Raw genomic sequence first — 16,428 nt, forward strand, 5'->3', positions numbered from 1 at the left:
AAGATGTTGATTTGGCAGATCCCTTAACACTATTGGTGAATTGTGAACCCATGGGTGATAACCCCTGCTGTCTATAACCTGATAACCAATAGCGGATACAATTATTGAATTTTCATTACAGGAGGAGACCAATCATCCCATTGTCACTGAGTCTTTGCTGGCTTTTCAGCTGAAATTGTCTTACTGCTTGTGACATTTTCTTGCTGTTTCAGCAGCAGCTTGCCTTTCTTGAGCACTTTTTTCACATGTTCCAAGGTGTTTCACACCAGTGCTATCAAGTAAAATTTGAGAGTGAGCTACAGGAGTCAATAAATGATCAAAGTTGCAATCTTTGAGGAGGAGAGAGTTAGAAATGCAGAGAGGTTTAGGGAAGGAATTCCTGGGCTTAGAGCAGGAGAGGGTATAAGTCAGCAAGCATGACCGTGATGAATGAGCCATATAAACAATGGAATAAAATCAGAAATTGCTGGAGAAACTCAGTGGGCATGGCAGCATTTGTTAACTCTGCCTTCTCTCCACAGATGCTGCCAGATCTACTGAGGTTCTCCAGCAATTTCTGTTTTTTGTTTCAGATTTCCAACAGCTGCAGTTCTTTGTTTCATGTCAGCAATGGAGTTTTGTATGAGCTCAAGATTACAGACGGTGTAAGATGGGAGGCTATCCTGGAGAGTGTCAGGGTATTCTAGCCTAGAAATGACAACAGTAAGAATAAGCATTCAGTGGCAAATATATCCTGTAGTCCTTTATATTATTTCTTCTCAGACAGCTTTTGAAAAAATTATCTAATTTCTTCTGCACCTTTGTTATAGTCAGCCCAATGTTTAATGATTCATTTTTTCAAGTGATGATTGCTGAATCTCTGCTTTCTGGTTACTGCCTTGGATTACCAACAATATTTTATCATCGATCTTCTCAAAATCTTTCATCATTTCATCAATCAAGAAAGGGTTAAGAAAAGTTTTACAAGGATGTTGCCAGGGTTGGAGGATCTGAGCTATAGGGAGAGGCTGAACAGGCTGGGACTGTTTTCCCTGGAGCATCGGAGGCTGAGGGGTATGGGTATATGAATAGGAAGGGTTTGGAGGGATATGGGCCAGGTGCTGGCAGGTGGGACTAGATTGGGTTGGGATATCTGGTTGGCATGGATGGGTTGGACCAAAGGGTCTGTTTCCATGCTGTACATCTCTATGAATCTATGATTCTATAAGTAACCAGTAGAAAAGCACTGATGTTTCAAAACTTTTGCCTTATCCTTCCCATACTCCTTACATACAGTCTGTACTATCTACATGATGCACTACAGAAATTCACCAAAGGTCCTTGGACAACACCTTCCAAACCCACGACCACTTCCATCTAGAAGGACGAGGGCAGTAGATACTTGGGAACACCACCATCTGCAAGTTCTCCTCCAATCCACTCACCACCCTGACTTGGAAATATACCACCGTTCCTTCACAATTGTTGGGTCAAAATCCTGGAATTCCCTCCCTACTAGCATTGTGGGTCAACTCGCAGCAAGTGGACTGCAGCAGTTCAAGAAGGCAGCTCACCACAACCTTCTCAGGGACAAATAGGGAGGGCTCTCAATGCTGGCCAAGTGCCACAAATGAATAAAAGAAAAGAACATTTGAACTGGAGAAGAAAAGTCAAATTTCTTGCAATAACCTTGAAAAGATTCTAGCATAAATTCACCAGAATGATGCTGGGGCTAAAAGGGTTGTATTCTGAGGAGAGTTAGCAGGGCTTGGCTTTTATTACAGTTAAGTGCTGATCTAAGCAGTTTGTTCAAAATATGTAATAGGTTCAAAAGGATAGACACAGGGGAAACTGTTTTCTCAGCTGGACAATCAAGTTATGAGGACATCATCTTAACATTAGAGGTGTTTGGGAATCAGGAGGCATTTCTTTCACATGAAGTGTAGGGACTCTTTCCTCCAAATAAAAGCAAAACCTTGGGGTCAATTGACCTTTGAGGACAAAGAGCAAGAGAATTTTATTGGGTATGTTACCATTGGATATGGGACTGAGATATTTGGTTCCATTCATGGAACTGTTTATGTTAACACTTCATACATGTTTATGATAAGTCTGGTCTGATTGGAAGACAGAATGGGCTTGAGGGGCTGAATAGCCTGGTGTGGTTCTTATGTTCACACGAGCTGGCTGTTCCTTTCAACATGCTACTGTGTGTGAAAATTATTTTAAAAATCTCCATTGACATAAAATTGAACAAGGTAGATTCAATACAAACACATTGATTAACAGCTTTCATTCCCTCAGCATCTTCCAAAATGCAGTGGTCAATGAAGTACTTTTGAGGTGTCAGTACGATTGTGATGTAAGAGACAATAAAAATACTATTTTGTTCCAGATTGAAAGTCTCGAAAGAAGAAATAAGGTCTTTATTGGATTCTACGCTGTGACTGGGAATGAGGTATACATTCCGTCCGCTGTGACTGAAGCGATTACGATGTATGGAATTGAGAACTTCGTGCGGGACATGCAGCAGCATGTACCTGATCTGCAGTCCGTCCTGATTTCTGCCTCTTCATGGGCTCCACCCCCAGCCCGATGGTTCCAATTAAAAACAGGTGAGTGTTAAGTGTTTATTTTTTAGAAAGAGTAATTTGCTTGATTTTCGATGGGTGGGGAAAGTCGATCAAGGTTGCTTGCCCTAAGTCACTTAAGATATCTGGAGTATTATGACCAGGCATGAGGGACCATCCCTGCCAACAACCTCTATTGCTCCCTCAGCCTTGTGATAGCCAGGGAGAGACAGAAGGTCAGAGTGAGAAAGAGTGTCAGTAAGAAAAATTCTTCTGATGCAATAAAAACCTGACAAATTCTTAATAGCCACAGTTTTGTTGAACTTAGGAAGCAGTTCATCATTTCCCTACTCAGCAGTTCCAAAAAGCTTCTGCGGCTCATTGTAAATTGTTCTCATTTCAGTCAGTAATTGCAGCGAAAGGCTAATGTTCCATTGTGGGGCTTTGCCAGCTGAACAAACTCAAATGCATTAAACAACAGCCGATATCGCCACTTAACCACTTCTGCAGAATCAAAAATTTACAAGTAGAAGAAGTTGATCCCCCAGACGCAACACTAAACCTGATTTGGATTAATAAGGAAGAAGTTGCATTTAAACACTGAAGAAATGTCATAATCTGAAACAAAAACAGAAGTTGCTTCAATTCTCAGCAGCTCTGGCAGCATCTGTGAAGAGAAATCAAAGTTGACTTTTCAGGTCCGGTGATTCTTCCTCAGAAATTAGTTAAGCTTTTGCAACAACCTTTACCCAGTACCTCATTCAGTTAGAGTTGACAAATGCCACAGGGTGCTCATAGTGGGCATCAGGGAGAAAGATCTTACCAGATCACAGGGTTGCTCTCTTGTTAGACAGGACTGGTTGTGGTTTAACTTGAAGGTCACCACACCTCAGGCAAGGGGGAAGGTTGAGAAGGAGAGTCCTTCATGGTCACCTCAGCAGGTCTGAGAATTGAAACCACACTGTTGGTATCACTCTGCATCAGAGACCAACCATTTAGACAACTGAGCTAAACTGACTCCCTCATCGGGATAATACCTCATCTGAGAGGAGTGTGGAGGCTCATTCATTGGGTACATTCAATATAGAGATGGATGGATTTCTAGAATTGAACAGATTAAGGATAAGAGGACAATGCGAGGAAGTGATGTAGATCAGTCATGGAGTAATTGATGGTAGAGCAGGCCTGAGGGGCTGAATGATCTACTGCTGCTTCTATTTCCCATGTTCTTATGAAGGTGGAACAATTCTTTGTACACCCATGTCTCACAAATGATAATGAGATGAATCATTGTATCTTTCTGATCTTGGTTGAGGAAACAAATTGGCTGAGATAACATTGTACACTTTGATTTTTTGAATTTTAATGGTTTGCAGAAAAGGGCAAATGAAGCCTTTGTTTAACAACCTAAACTAAAATGTAATATTTCTGATACAGTCAGACGCTCTCAGTGCTACACAAAATGTCAGTCTATATTGCTTGCTGAAGCAGGAATCGAGTACCAAGTTTTTGATTTGGAGGTGCTACCACTGAGAACTGTTAACCTTTATTGTAAACTAACAGAAGCTAAAAATCAGCAGTGTGAGAAGAGAAAGTGCTGAAGATGCTCAACACATCTGGCAGCATCTGCAGAGAGTGAAAATCAAAATTAATGGGCAATGTCATAATTGGGCCTCTAGACCAGGATGACATACTAAACAGCTGGTCCTGAGTCTGTGATTGTTGGATGTGGGGCCTAGTTACTGAATTTGCTGCATTGTAATTGGCCAACTGTGGGTTTGCCGTCCAATTCAAGGTAGTGGGGCAGGATCCTGCTGCTACCTGTCCCACTCTGAGGGCCTGCCAGCTCAGAAGCCTCATCATTGGCACCAGGAGAAATGGATGCTGTTGAGGCAGGTCACAGACCTTGGAGGATCTCAAAATGGAGGTGACCTCGGAGAAGTAAGCAAAAATGAAAAACTACGCGCTGGAGGCCAATTTGCCTTGCGGGGCACATAGGAAACTCCTTTGATAATCTGAGGTCTGCCTTTTGTTCTGAATATCCACTCTTCACGGCACAGAGTTTTTATTCTGGGGCTGCCCCAGGAAGGTGGCCTCAATAAGGCTTGGCTGAGTAGGATTGGACAGTGCTGGGGATGTTTGCAGGGGACACTCCATCATCAGCACAAAATTCTCCAGTGGTAGCACTGCATTTGGGAATCATCCTGCTGTCTCATCAGCTCCCATCCAACTACTTCATTCCTGTCACTTTGGGGCCAGTCAAGCTTTCAGGTCACTGATCTTTACATCAGAATAGCTTTCTGGGGCTTTCCACTTGTGAAGTACAGTAGTGAGCCATAACTGTCGAGAGAGATGGGAACCCCTGTGGAAGTTCAGGCTAAGTGGCCAGAATTGGAGACAGAACTTTGACCTTTTGGGTCAAACCTACTCCTATTCTCGTCTCTTCCAACCCTGTCTATCGCAACCAGATCAGAGCCTCAGCTGAATCCCAAATGGTGTCTCTGGAATACCAACCAGAACAGGAACTTTAGCTGTGTTTTTTCTCTCTGTCCCTCATCCCACTATAAGCAGAGTACTGGACCTAGTTGTGGCTTACTCAATACAAACTAGCAATTGCACCTTCTGACCTTTTTTAGCTATTGTGATTCAGTTAAGCACTGAGGTACCAACATAGCACATCGTAGCTGTATTAAACTATAAGAGAGATCAAAATAAATACTCTGGGGTTTGGCAAGGTGTGACATGGTGGTAAGGCAGAGAGTGGAATTCAGATTGAGTATCAAATTGGGTTATGCAAGAGTAAGTGGAATGGGAGCAAACAATAGGACTGTTTAAAGATCCAGGGAAAAAATGAGTTTACACAGAGAGGGAGAGCTAAGTACAACTAATTACATTTGCATTGTGAAAAAAGGAGGCATCGTGGCACCTTTGTTCTCAAAGCTCCAGGGTGTAGAAACAAGTTGGCTAATTACTGTACTTGTCAAGGGAAACCAATAAGTTTATAAAAATGACACATCTGTAATCGGGAGTCATTTCGAAGAATTGGCCTTTAAGTGAAACATGAACAAATCAGTTGCAAGCTCTTCAGTTACTTCTCTGCCCTTGCTCCCTTGATAGAAGATGTATCTCTCTGGCTGGATTAATGTATTGTTGCATTCCAACTGATCCCCTCTTTTCCTCAACACTTTCTTCCCCTATCCTTTCCTGATTCAGTTATGGTCTCCAGCTTCTGAGTATGAGACTTGATCTACACAATATTATTCATAACATTGCAGAAAGGACTCAAATTTAAAATGTTCATCTTTGTTTTGCAATGCTAGAAATGTTTTTCTTACCCTATCTCTTTAATCTCCTCCAGTCCTGCCCTCCTTTAATTCTAGCTTCTTGTGCGTCCCTTGTTGGGTGAAAAATGAAGCGGGAATGAATCTTTACACATTTTTATGTTTATTTGCAAAGTTGCATATGGCAAGCATATGTGTCCTAACTCAGCAACCCGTTTCAGATAATCTGCTGTGCATCCCCACCTCGTTCATATAAATAGAATTAATAAGCAATAACATTAAACTCTGAATTCCATTCCTAAAATGTCCTACTTATTTCTTCTCCAATGACATACTCTCTTCACTCACTTCACCTGACGAAGGGGCAGCGCTTTGAAAGCTTGTGATTTCAAATAAACCTGTTGGACCATAACCTGGTGTCATGTGACTTTTGACCATGCTTCTAAAAATACAACTTTTTAACCATACCGTTGGTAAACTATCGTAATGGTTCCTTATATGATTTAGTTTCAATGCACAACTATGAAACATCTTTACTGTGCTGTACAAATCCAAGTTGTTGTTGCTGTGCCTCACCCAGCTGGATACCCATCTGTTGTGACTGTCTTGTAGCAGGAGGCTTGAAGGCAGACCTCATGTTGTGATTCCCAAAAGACAGTTAATTGTAAATTGGATTTTGCCAGCTCCAACAAGACAAACTGTCACAAGCCATCAGTTTTCCCCCTAGGTCTAGCTGAACCTGTCCAGATATCATTGTATGCTCACTGCCAGAAACTTTGGGGTCTGTTTCCACATCTTATTTAGAGACCATGTGAAGCAATTTTCCAGATAAACTCTGGACATCTCGGAGATGAAAACCTTATATTTCTGTAGCACCATCCCTAAGTACTTTGCAGCAACTCCATTTGAGGTGTCATCACTGGTACAGTGCAGGAAATATCGTAGTCAGTTTGCACTCAGTTACTACTCAAGGTTAATTGCCAACAGCACATATGATTTTATGGAATTTTTCAAAACCCAGTCCACAGAAAAGTGTGTATGAGCAACAAATGGGTATACATTTCAGAAGTTCCCAATTCCATAAATCTTAAACTTGTACTACCAGTTTTGCAGAGTTACAGCTTATCATTTCTGCTTAACTTTAAAACAAGGTGCTGTTGAACACCATGGCACAGTGGTTAGCACTGATGCTTCATAGCACCAGGGACCCAAGTTTGATTCTAGCCTTGGCAACTATCTGTGTGGAATTTGCACGTTCTCTCTGTGTCTGCGTGGGTTTCCTCTGGGTTGCTCTGGTTTCCTCCCACAATCCAAAGATGTGCAGGTTAGGTGATTTGGCCATGCTAAAATTGCTCGTAGTGTTCAGGAATGTGTAGGAGAGGTGCATTAGTCAGGAAATATGTAGGATATATAATAGGATAGGGGAATGGGTCCGGGTGGACTTGTTGGGTCTAATAGCCTGTTTCCAAACTGTAGATACTCTATAATGTATTCTATTCTAACCATGACTTGAACAAACGCTGATGCGTTTCCCTGTAGGTGAGGCCAATATTTATCATCTTATTCAACAGGACATGAAATTGCTGGAGTCAGTGCTATTTCAGCAGGGAATCTTTTATTGTGCCTCAGTTGGTTGTCTAGTTCTCTGTGGTGACAACCACTCGACTTCAGCAGTACTTCATTGGCAGTGAAGTACTTTTGCATGTCCTGAAGTTGTGAAAAGCACTGTATGAATGCCAGCTTCTCTTTTTGCTCTCAAACCTTTCTTAGGTGCACTTTGGGTTTGAGAATTGCAGACTGGCCGTACGTGGACAGTGTCATGCTTTATCGACTTCAACACGTTCCAGAAAGTTCGAAAACTTTTCATACTTCCTTGAAATAGGGAGAGGATTAAGTGAAACATTAGTAATGCAAGCACATCTGGGTTTGTCATTCCATGACTACTGGAATGTGAAGAGGATTACTTTGGCATTGAGCTGATATTGAAATGGTTTAGGCTCGGATTAAACTTGTAACAATCGAATGTGTTAGGAAGTAAATAAAGAGAGAGAGTATATATAGTGCTTTTCATGGCTTCAGGACTTACCAAAACTTTAACAGCCAAATAAATATCTTGTAATATAGGAAACACAGAAACCTTTTTGCAGTGAACAATCTCCAACCAAACAGCAGTGTAATTTTTTTTCTTCAAGTGTGTGGACAGTGCATTACACCATCAGTACTTATTCATTCGACCAGGTATTATTCCGTCTGTCTTGGCTGTCTGACACTGCAGTAGCTTAGAGCTTAGATTCCCTACAGTGTGGAAACAGGCCATTTGGCCCAACCAGTCCACACCAACCCTCCGAAGAGTAACCCACCCCTAGACCCATTTCCCTCTGACTAATGCACCTAACACTATGGGCAATTTTGCATGGCCAATTCTCCTGACCTGCACATCTTTGGACTGTGGGAGGAAACCGGAGCACCCAGAGGAAACCCACGCAGGCACAGGGAGAATGTGCAAATTCCACACAGAAAGTCACTCGAGGCTGGAATCAAACCTGGGACCCTAGTGCTGTGAGGCAGCAGTGCTAACCACTGAGCCACTGAGTACACCCTTAGTTCTGGCACTCTAATAGTGCAGCACTCTCTCGATATAATAGCCTTTTTATTAGCATTTCGATTTTGCAGTTAAGTGAAATCTCGGTTTGCTCATTGACTTTGGATCATCCACGATTTTTTAGTAATTTTATTTTTGCAGTGGAAACAGTAAAGGGTCAATATTGAGCATTTTACTGTAGTTGAAGAAGATTGAAATAGGCACTATCTATTTATTTAATCTTCCCTACCCAGGCTGTGAAAGAATTAGAGATGGTACAGGATTTAACAAGACTTGTCATCTGAAGGAAATTCTTGTGCATGCTATTAAAGCTCTCTCTCTTGTTTCTGACCCAGTGCTGCAGTTTGTGAGTACAACAGACATCGTGAAATTCTGCAGTTTTGTTCAGACCATGGAAACAAGGCTACGGAGAGCATTCGAGGAGGCTGCATCTCGAGCCAATTTGAAAAGTTACTTCAGTGTTCAGGTAATCGCTTTCTTTCAGGGGAAGGTCTTATCATAGAATCCCTACAGTGTGGAAACAGGCCATTTCGCCCAACAAATCCACGCTGACCCTCCGAAGAGTATCCCACCCAGACCCATTCCCCTACTCCATTACTTTACATTACCCCTGATTAATGCATCTCACCTACATACCCCTGAACACTATGGACAAGTTAGCATGACCAATTTACCTAACTTGCACATCTTGGGACTGCGGGAGGAAACTGGAGCACCCAGAGGAAACCCACCCATGGGGAGAATGTGGAAAGTCCAGACAAACAGTTGCCCAGGAGTGGAATTGAACCCAGGTCCCTGGTGCTGTAGGGCAGCAGTGGTAACCACTGGGCCGCCCCATTATCTTCCCCTCATGTGAGTGAACACATCAGAACAAACACCACTTGTGAAATAAATCCATATTAAGTCATGGTTGTGGGCATGTTCGCCATGCTGGGAAGTTGATTTGGAGACATTTTGTCCCCTGTCTAGGTGACGTCTTCAGTGCTTTGGAGCCTCCTGTCAAGCGCTGCTGTACTGTGTCTTCTGGAATTTATTTGGTTCTGTTTCAGCTGCTTCCGGTAGCCGGTTCCGGTTGTTCGTTGTAATGGCCGGTATGTTGGGTCTGGGTCAATGTGCTTGCTGATGGAGTCCGTGGATGAGTGCTATGCTTCAAGACATTCACTGGCTGTCCTCTGTTTAGCTTGTCCTATGATCATTGTGTTGTCCCAGTTGAATTTGTGGACCTTCTCATCTGTGTGTGTGTGGCTACTAGGGACAGCTGGTCATAGCATTTAATAGCTAGTTGGTGCTCATGGATGTGGAGTGTTAGTTGTCTGCCTGTTTGCCCTATATAGTTTTTCATGCAGTTTTTACATGGAATCTTGTAAATTATGTTAGTCTCGCACATGATTGGTGTCGGATCTTTTCTCCTGGTAAGGTGTTGTCTGAGCATGCCTATCGGTTTATGGGCTGTCATGAAACCCAGCTGTCAGAGAAGTCTGGCTGTCAATTCAGAGATTTTTTTTATGTAAGGTAGCATGGTTACTGAATTAGGTTGAGACATGTCCTCATCACGTTGTTTGTCTGTTAGGCATCTGTGGATGAAGTTGCACAGATATCCGTTCTTGGTGAAGATTCTGTAGAGGTGTTCTCCTTCCCTTCATACATCTGGAGTGCTGCAGTATATTGTGACCCTTTTGAACAGGGTCCGAATGCAGCTTCTCTTGTGTGTGTTGTTGGTTGCTGTTGTAATTGAGCACCTGATCAGAGCGTGTGTCTTTCCTGTACACGTTTGTCATGCATTCACCATTCTGTGTTCTTTGTAACATCACATCCAGGAATGGGAGTTGATTGTTGGTTTCCTCCTCTCTCGTAAATGTGATTCCTGTGAGTATGATGCTGAAGATCTGCTGTGTGTACTCAATTTCTGTTCTCTTAATGTTGACAAAACTGTCATCTACGTATCTCATCCAGAGTTTGGTTTGGATCTGTGGTCGGGCTGCTTGTTCCAATCTTTGCATCACTGCTTCTGCTATGAGCCCAGAGATGGATGAGCCCAAAGCTGTTCCATTGATCTGTTCATATAGTTGGCTGAATGTGAAGTGTGTCGTCAAGCACAGGTCTAGTAATTTGAGTATGGAGTCCTTCTTGTTAAGTTCCCCATCGTGTCGTCTGTTCTGCCCGTCCAGGAGGTTGGCTATTGATTCTCTGGGTAGAGTTTTGTCAGTTGAAGTAAACAGTGCCGTAACATCAAGTGAGACCATTGCTTCGTCCTTGTCTATGTTTATGTTCTTGATGTTGTCTAGGAATTCCTGTGATGATTGTGTGGAGTGTTTGGATCTGCTGATCAAACACTAGCCATAGAGACAATAGCCATCCTCCTGGACAGGCAGAACAGGCAGCACAATGGGAACTTAACAACAAGAACTCCATACTCTAACTACTAGACCTGTGCTTGACGACACACTTCACATTCAACAACCAAATATAGGAACAGGTCAATGGAATACCTTTGGGCTCACCCATCTCTGGGCTCATTGCAGAAGCAGTGATGCAAAGACTGGGACAAACAGCACTACCACAAATCCAGTCCAAACTCTGGAACTGATATATAGAGGACACTTTTGTTATTGTTAAGAGAACAGAAATTGAGAACACACACTGGCTCATCAACACCATACTCACAGGGATCAGAGTTACGAGAGAGGGGGAAACCATTAACTCTCACTCCTGGATGTGATGGTACAAAGAACTCAGAATGGTGAATGCACTACAAACATGTACAGGAAAGCCACACACGCTGACCAGGTCCTGAATTACAACAGCAACCACCCAAACACACACAAGAGAAACTGCATTCGGACCCTGTTCAAAAAGGCCACAACACACTGCAGCACTCCAGAGCTATGAAGGGAAGAAGAACACCTCTACAGAGTCTTCACCAAGAACGGATATCTGTGCAACTTCATCTGCAAATGCCTAACAGACACACAATGCAACAAGGACATGCCACGACCTAACCCACTAGCCGCGCTGCCTTCCATAAAAAATGTCTCAGAACTTACAGGCAGACTTCCCTGCCCACTGGGTTTCATGACAGCCCCTAAACCAACAGCCATGCTCAGACAAGAACTCACCAGGACAAAAGACCCTATACCTGTCATGTGCAAGACTAACGTAATTTATAAAATTCCATGCAAAGACTGCTCAAAACACTATATAGGATGAACAGGCAGACAACTAACGATCCGCATCCATGAACACCAACTAGCCACTAAACTCCACGACCAGCTTTCCCTTGTAGCCATGCACACAGATGACAGGGACCTCAAATTCAACTGGGACAACACAACAATCATAGGGCAAGCTAAACAGAGGACAGCCAGAGAATTTCTAGAAGCATATGGCATTCATCCACAGACTCTATCAACAAACACATTGACCTGGACCCAATAGATCGATCAGTACAATGAACAACCGGAAGTAGCAGAAACAGAACCAAATAAAATCCAGAAGTCACGGTACAGCAGCGCTTCACAGGAGGCTCCAAAGCACTGAAGATATCACCTAGTCTGCAACTCAACTTCCCAGCTTGGCGAACGTACCCACAACCACAAACAACGGGCACCAGAGCTACAAATCTTTACGCAAACCTTGAACATTTAAGTCAAGAACTTGTGGCATTTTGTTTCAGAGGTGTGAAATATGGTGATTTATGTTATATAGTCCAGTGTTAAAATTATATCGCCCCAGGATTGTAATTATTGAGTGTGCTACCTAGTTACCTAGTATCTCACCTGATAATTGTACAAGCTTTCCCCAGGTTACAAACGCCCGTACTTACGAACCGATGTCCGTAAAGCCTATTATTTTAAAATATCGAGTTATGTACAAATTTTCATACTAACGAACTGGCAGACTACTTTGCTCGATGCACAAAACAGGGATGGCAAAGTTCCTAATACAGAGAGGTTCACCAAAGTTTACTGGATAGTTACCGATGGCCTCAGCTACTACAAGGCCATTTACAATGAGAAAGAGAAAAGCTCTGTCAAGTCACCTTTTGATGTTTATTTTAAGAAATTGACTTCAGAAGTAAACCCCATTCTCCAGCAGCAGAATCAGACCCTAACTCTCCAACACCAGGCCCATCAACCAATTAATAAAGTCATCTTAATTATTAATTAAGGCCCCTTCTAATATGCAAGACATCGATTAGATTGAGAGTAATCATTATCCTTTCTTTTCTATCTGTTTTAGTTAAAATATATACTATATACTAAGTCAAACATTTGACTAATTGACTCTCGATGTGAACCGTACGTAACTGTTCTGACTTACGTACAAATTCAACGTATGAACAGATTTAAAAACGGAGCTCGTTTATATCTCGGGGACTTCTTGTACAGCAAATTTGTAACTAGTCATGATGCACAGAATGCATCTTCTGAGCCTCATTGTCTGTGTTCCGTGTGTGGACGTATTACATATCCATGACTTGTTTTAAAGGACTTCTTGCAGAGTAGATTCAAACTTCCCATAATTATAGACACCCTCTATGTGTTGGTTTCTGTTGGGCTCTGCTTCTCTTCCTCTTTGCATTTTTTTTTCCCCTTTTCCCATCTCTCAATCTCAATGATGGTCTTCATCTCCGACTTACTTTGTTTCTCTGCCTATCTTTATTTCTGTCTCTCTCCATGTGTACCTGTCTCTGCCCTCTGATTTAAGTTTTGTCCCTCTGCTGTCTGCATCACTGGCCATCTCTTTAACTACATATATGTTTCTGTCTCTCTTTTTTTTTCTTCATTGTTTTCTCTGTTCCTTTAATGTTCCTTTTAGGTATCTCTCACTCACTCTTTCTACATCGTTGTCTCTCTTGATTTCTGTCTTTTTATTATTCTGTGTGTCTTTGTTTCTCTGTCAATCTCTCTATGCTCTCTTTCTGTTCTTATGTTCTCACTCTTTGTCCCTCTCTGATTTATTCTTTATTTCTTTCTCTGTGTCTTTCACTGTTTCGTTATCTCTGTCTACTGCTCTCTCTCTCTCTCTCTCTCTCAATCTTTCAATGTCCCCTCTCATTTTTCTCTGTCTTTTTTAAAATTCCCTTGTAGGATGTGGGCATTACTGGCTGACTAGCATTTATTGCTTGTCCCTAATCGCCCTTGAGAAGGTGGTGATGAGCTGCCATCTTGAACCACTGCAGTCTCCCTCTCTTCTCTCTTTCCACTTGCTCTTCCCCTTTTCTGTTCCCTTCTTCTGTCTCTTTTTTATTCTCTGTAGCTGATTATACACCATATAGGTTGCAGATTTGCCTACAGAATAAGCAAACATCCATTTATCATTTGTCTCAGCAAAGTGCCTCAAGCCTCTGCTACCTGAAGTCATCCTCCTAATTGTGACCAATTTTCTAGCTGCGATTTCTCTTATCTTGCTCTTACTCAGTGTCACCTACACTCTCTGAAACCCAGAATTGTGCCATTATTTTGTACTTAAGCATTGACTTGAATAGCTGCCCTCTCACAAAACAAGCTGCAGCAACAATGGGCTACATGCGTCATGTTAAAAATTGAAGGTGTTTAATCAGTTTTTTTAAAGACCACAAAGACATGAAGATTGAATTCAATGGATGACTGGGAACATTTTAAAATTCATCTCCTGCTTTTCTTAAATTTTATGTATACACAGAGTATAAAGACTTGAATGTTGCTGAGAGAAATCCATCAGCAAGCCATTCTGGAGATGACAATTGGCCTTTTTTGTGCTACATGGCATGTATTATTGAGCAAACTAAGGTGTCCTGTACAATAAGCTCGTTCCTAACTTGTATTGAAATCTCGCAGTGTGTGGGTTTACCAATCAAGACATAACCTGCAGGCTGCAACATTTCAGTTTGATCCTATCTGATCTTCAATAAAAGGATCAACCAAAGAGTTTGGCTAACATAGATGATCCTTATGTTATGGACCCTACCAAACCCCCTCAAAACATATTAAGAAGATAGCCTTGGCCCTAAATTTTTCTTACTTTAAAGGTAAGTGTAAGGCATTGCATACTACTCAACTTTAAGAAAACACACTTTACTTTTACACACCAGTTAAAATACAGACAAAAATAAGAATTGGCTTAACTGTAACTCTTATCAAAATGCTTAACAAAATAATGTATATGTTAACTACTACTAACTAACTTTTCCAATTTAGTAACATCCCATAAACACACCTTTAGCAAAGGCAAATTCAGTAAAGTTATCTCACATGCAATTATAACAGCCTGAGGAAAACCTCAGATTTCAGTTGTAACAGAGAGAGGAATGAGTCTTTCCACATCCAGCTTCAAGAGTCCAGCAACTGCTTAAAGCTAAATCTAAAATCCTGGTTCTGTGGGTGCTTGACCCCACCCATTCAGGCTGCTTCTATTGTTTTAACATAAAAGCCCAAGGCCTCACAAGCTGTTTACTTTATTGGCTTTGAGCAGCTCGGTGCCTCTGTCTCAACCATTCTTCATAAAAAAAAGTAACCAGGACAAATATACCTCTTAAAGCACATTGTATCATCACACTTAGAAGCATAGTAAGTTGAAGCAAAACTGGCCTCGTTGTCTCAAAATTTGTTTCATGAATGTCTAAGACTCATGTGTATGATCGGTGAATATTTATGACCATTAAAGCAATAGAGACTGATGATGTATTAAAGTACCCTCTGGCCTCAGCTCTTAATATTGATTTGACATGGAGCTCTTTGGATTGTTCCCATAGTCTGATCCCACATTTATCCTTCAATTAGATTACCTGTTTATTTAGCACACTTCTGTTTGTGGGATTTTGCTATTCAAAAATTGGTGCTACATATCCTCCCTTACAATAATGACTGCACATCTAAAGTACTTAATTAGCTACAAATTACTTTGAGATGTCCTGAAGTCCTGTGAATGGCATGATGTAACATTAAGTCTTTCTTTCTTCCATGCAAGTGACCTGTGCTTCCTAATGTGGCTGGGCAATGACTGGAACATATGAGCCAGAATGCAAGTCTCATTAAATATCTCAATAGCAGGAAGGCGAGGAATAGATACTGCAGTGGAGGTTGTTGAAGGATGGAGAATACTTCAAATCCAGAATGACCCTCTTATTTAAACATCCTACCTCCCATTATGCGTCTTTGACCTATTCTTACATTTCAGACATTCTAACTCCTGGAAAGTTAAGGGTATCAAGCATATGGGAATATGGGCAACAACAATTTACCTCTTAAGTCACAAAGTATTTTCAAGGATAGAATATATCTGTTCCTATTTACTCGATGCATTTTCTTACCTTAGAGTCATTGTCCTGATTAATTGATTCCAGCAGCGAGATTTTGCTGTGAGTTTTCTTATAGGTTATTTATTATTATGTAATTATCCTGGTTTATTAAAATACGTTGGGGCAGATTTTAGACTGATCAGACAGTTGTTATTCCAGTGTGGGTAGGATTGTGTGTGGGGACCCTGCCAAATCACCATTATAGCACATTCCGAAGGAATTGTCCAAAGAACTTGGGGTGGCACGGTGGCTCAGTGGTTACACTGCTGCCCCACAGCGCCAGGGACCCAGGTTCGATTCCTGCCTGTCTGTGTGGAGTTTGCACATTCTCCCCGTGTCTGCGTGGGTTCCCTTTGGGTGCTCTGGTTTCCTCCCACAATCCAAAGATGTGTAGGTCAGGTGAATTGGTCAAACTAAATTGCCCATGGGGGGAATATGGGGAATGGGTGGGTTACTCTTCAGAAGGGTCAGTATGGACTTGTTGGGCCAAAGGGCTGTTTCCATACTGTAGGGAATCTAATCCAATCTAAACTTGGCAATTCTCCAACATCTGGAACACCCTAAAAGTCTCCATTCAGATAGTTCTCATGAAATTAAACAAAATAATTGCTCTGGAAAGTTAGACTGTTAAAAATGTACATTAAACTCGTCCTATCCTTACCTCATATACACTCCTAACCACAGCTTTCTTCAGATCTATTATACTCCTGGGACCTG

The 16,428-nt window shown here is 41.8% G+C and overlaps 1 protein-coding gene across 3 annotated transcripts in view; it reads left to right on the top strand.

Moving 5' to 3' along the window:
- LOC122557711 (UPF0606 protein KIAA1549L-like) overlaps positions 1-16,428 on the top strand; it is a 267,459-nt gene that overhangs the window by 119,771 nt on the left and 131,260 nt on the right. For all 3 annotated transcript variants that reach the window (XM_043705603.1, XM_043705602.1, XM_043705604.1), the window contains 2 exons: positions 2,375-2,594; positions 8,768-8,898. In XM_043705603.1, coding sequence (XP_043561538.1) covers positions 2,375-2,594; positions 8,768-8,898 — 351 coding nt within the window. The remainder of the gene's footprint in view (positions 1-2,374; positions 2,595-8,767; positions 8,899-16,428) is intronic.

Source organism: Chiloscyllium plagiosum, chromosome 16 (genome assembly GCF_004010195.1).
Source record: "Chiloscyllium plagiosum isolate BGI_BamShark_2017 chromosome 16, ASM401019v2, whole genome shotgun sequence".
Taxonomy (NCBI): domain Eukaryota; kingdom Metazoa; phylum Chordata; class Chondrichthyes; order Orectolobiformes; family Hemiscylliidae; genus Chiloscyllium; species Chiloscyllium plagiosum.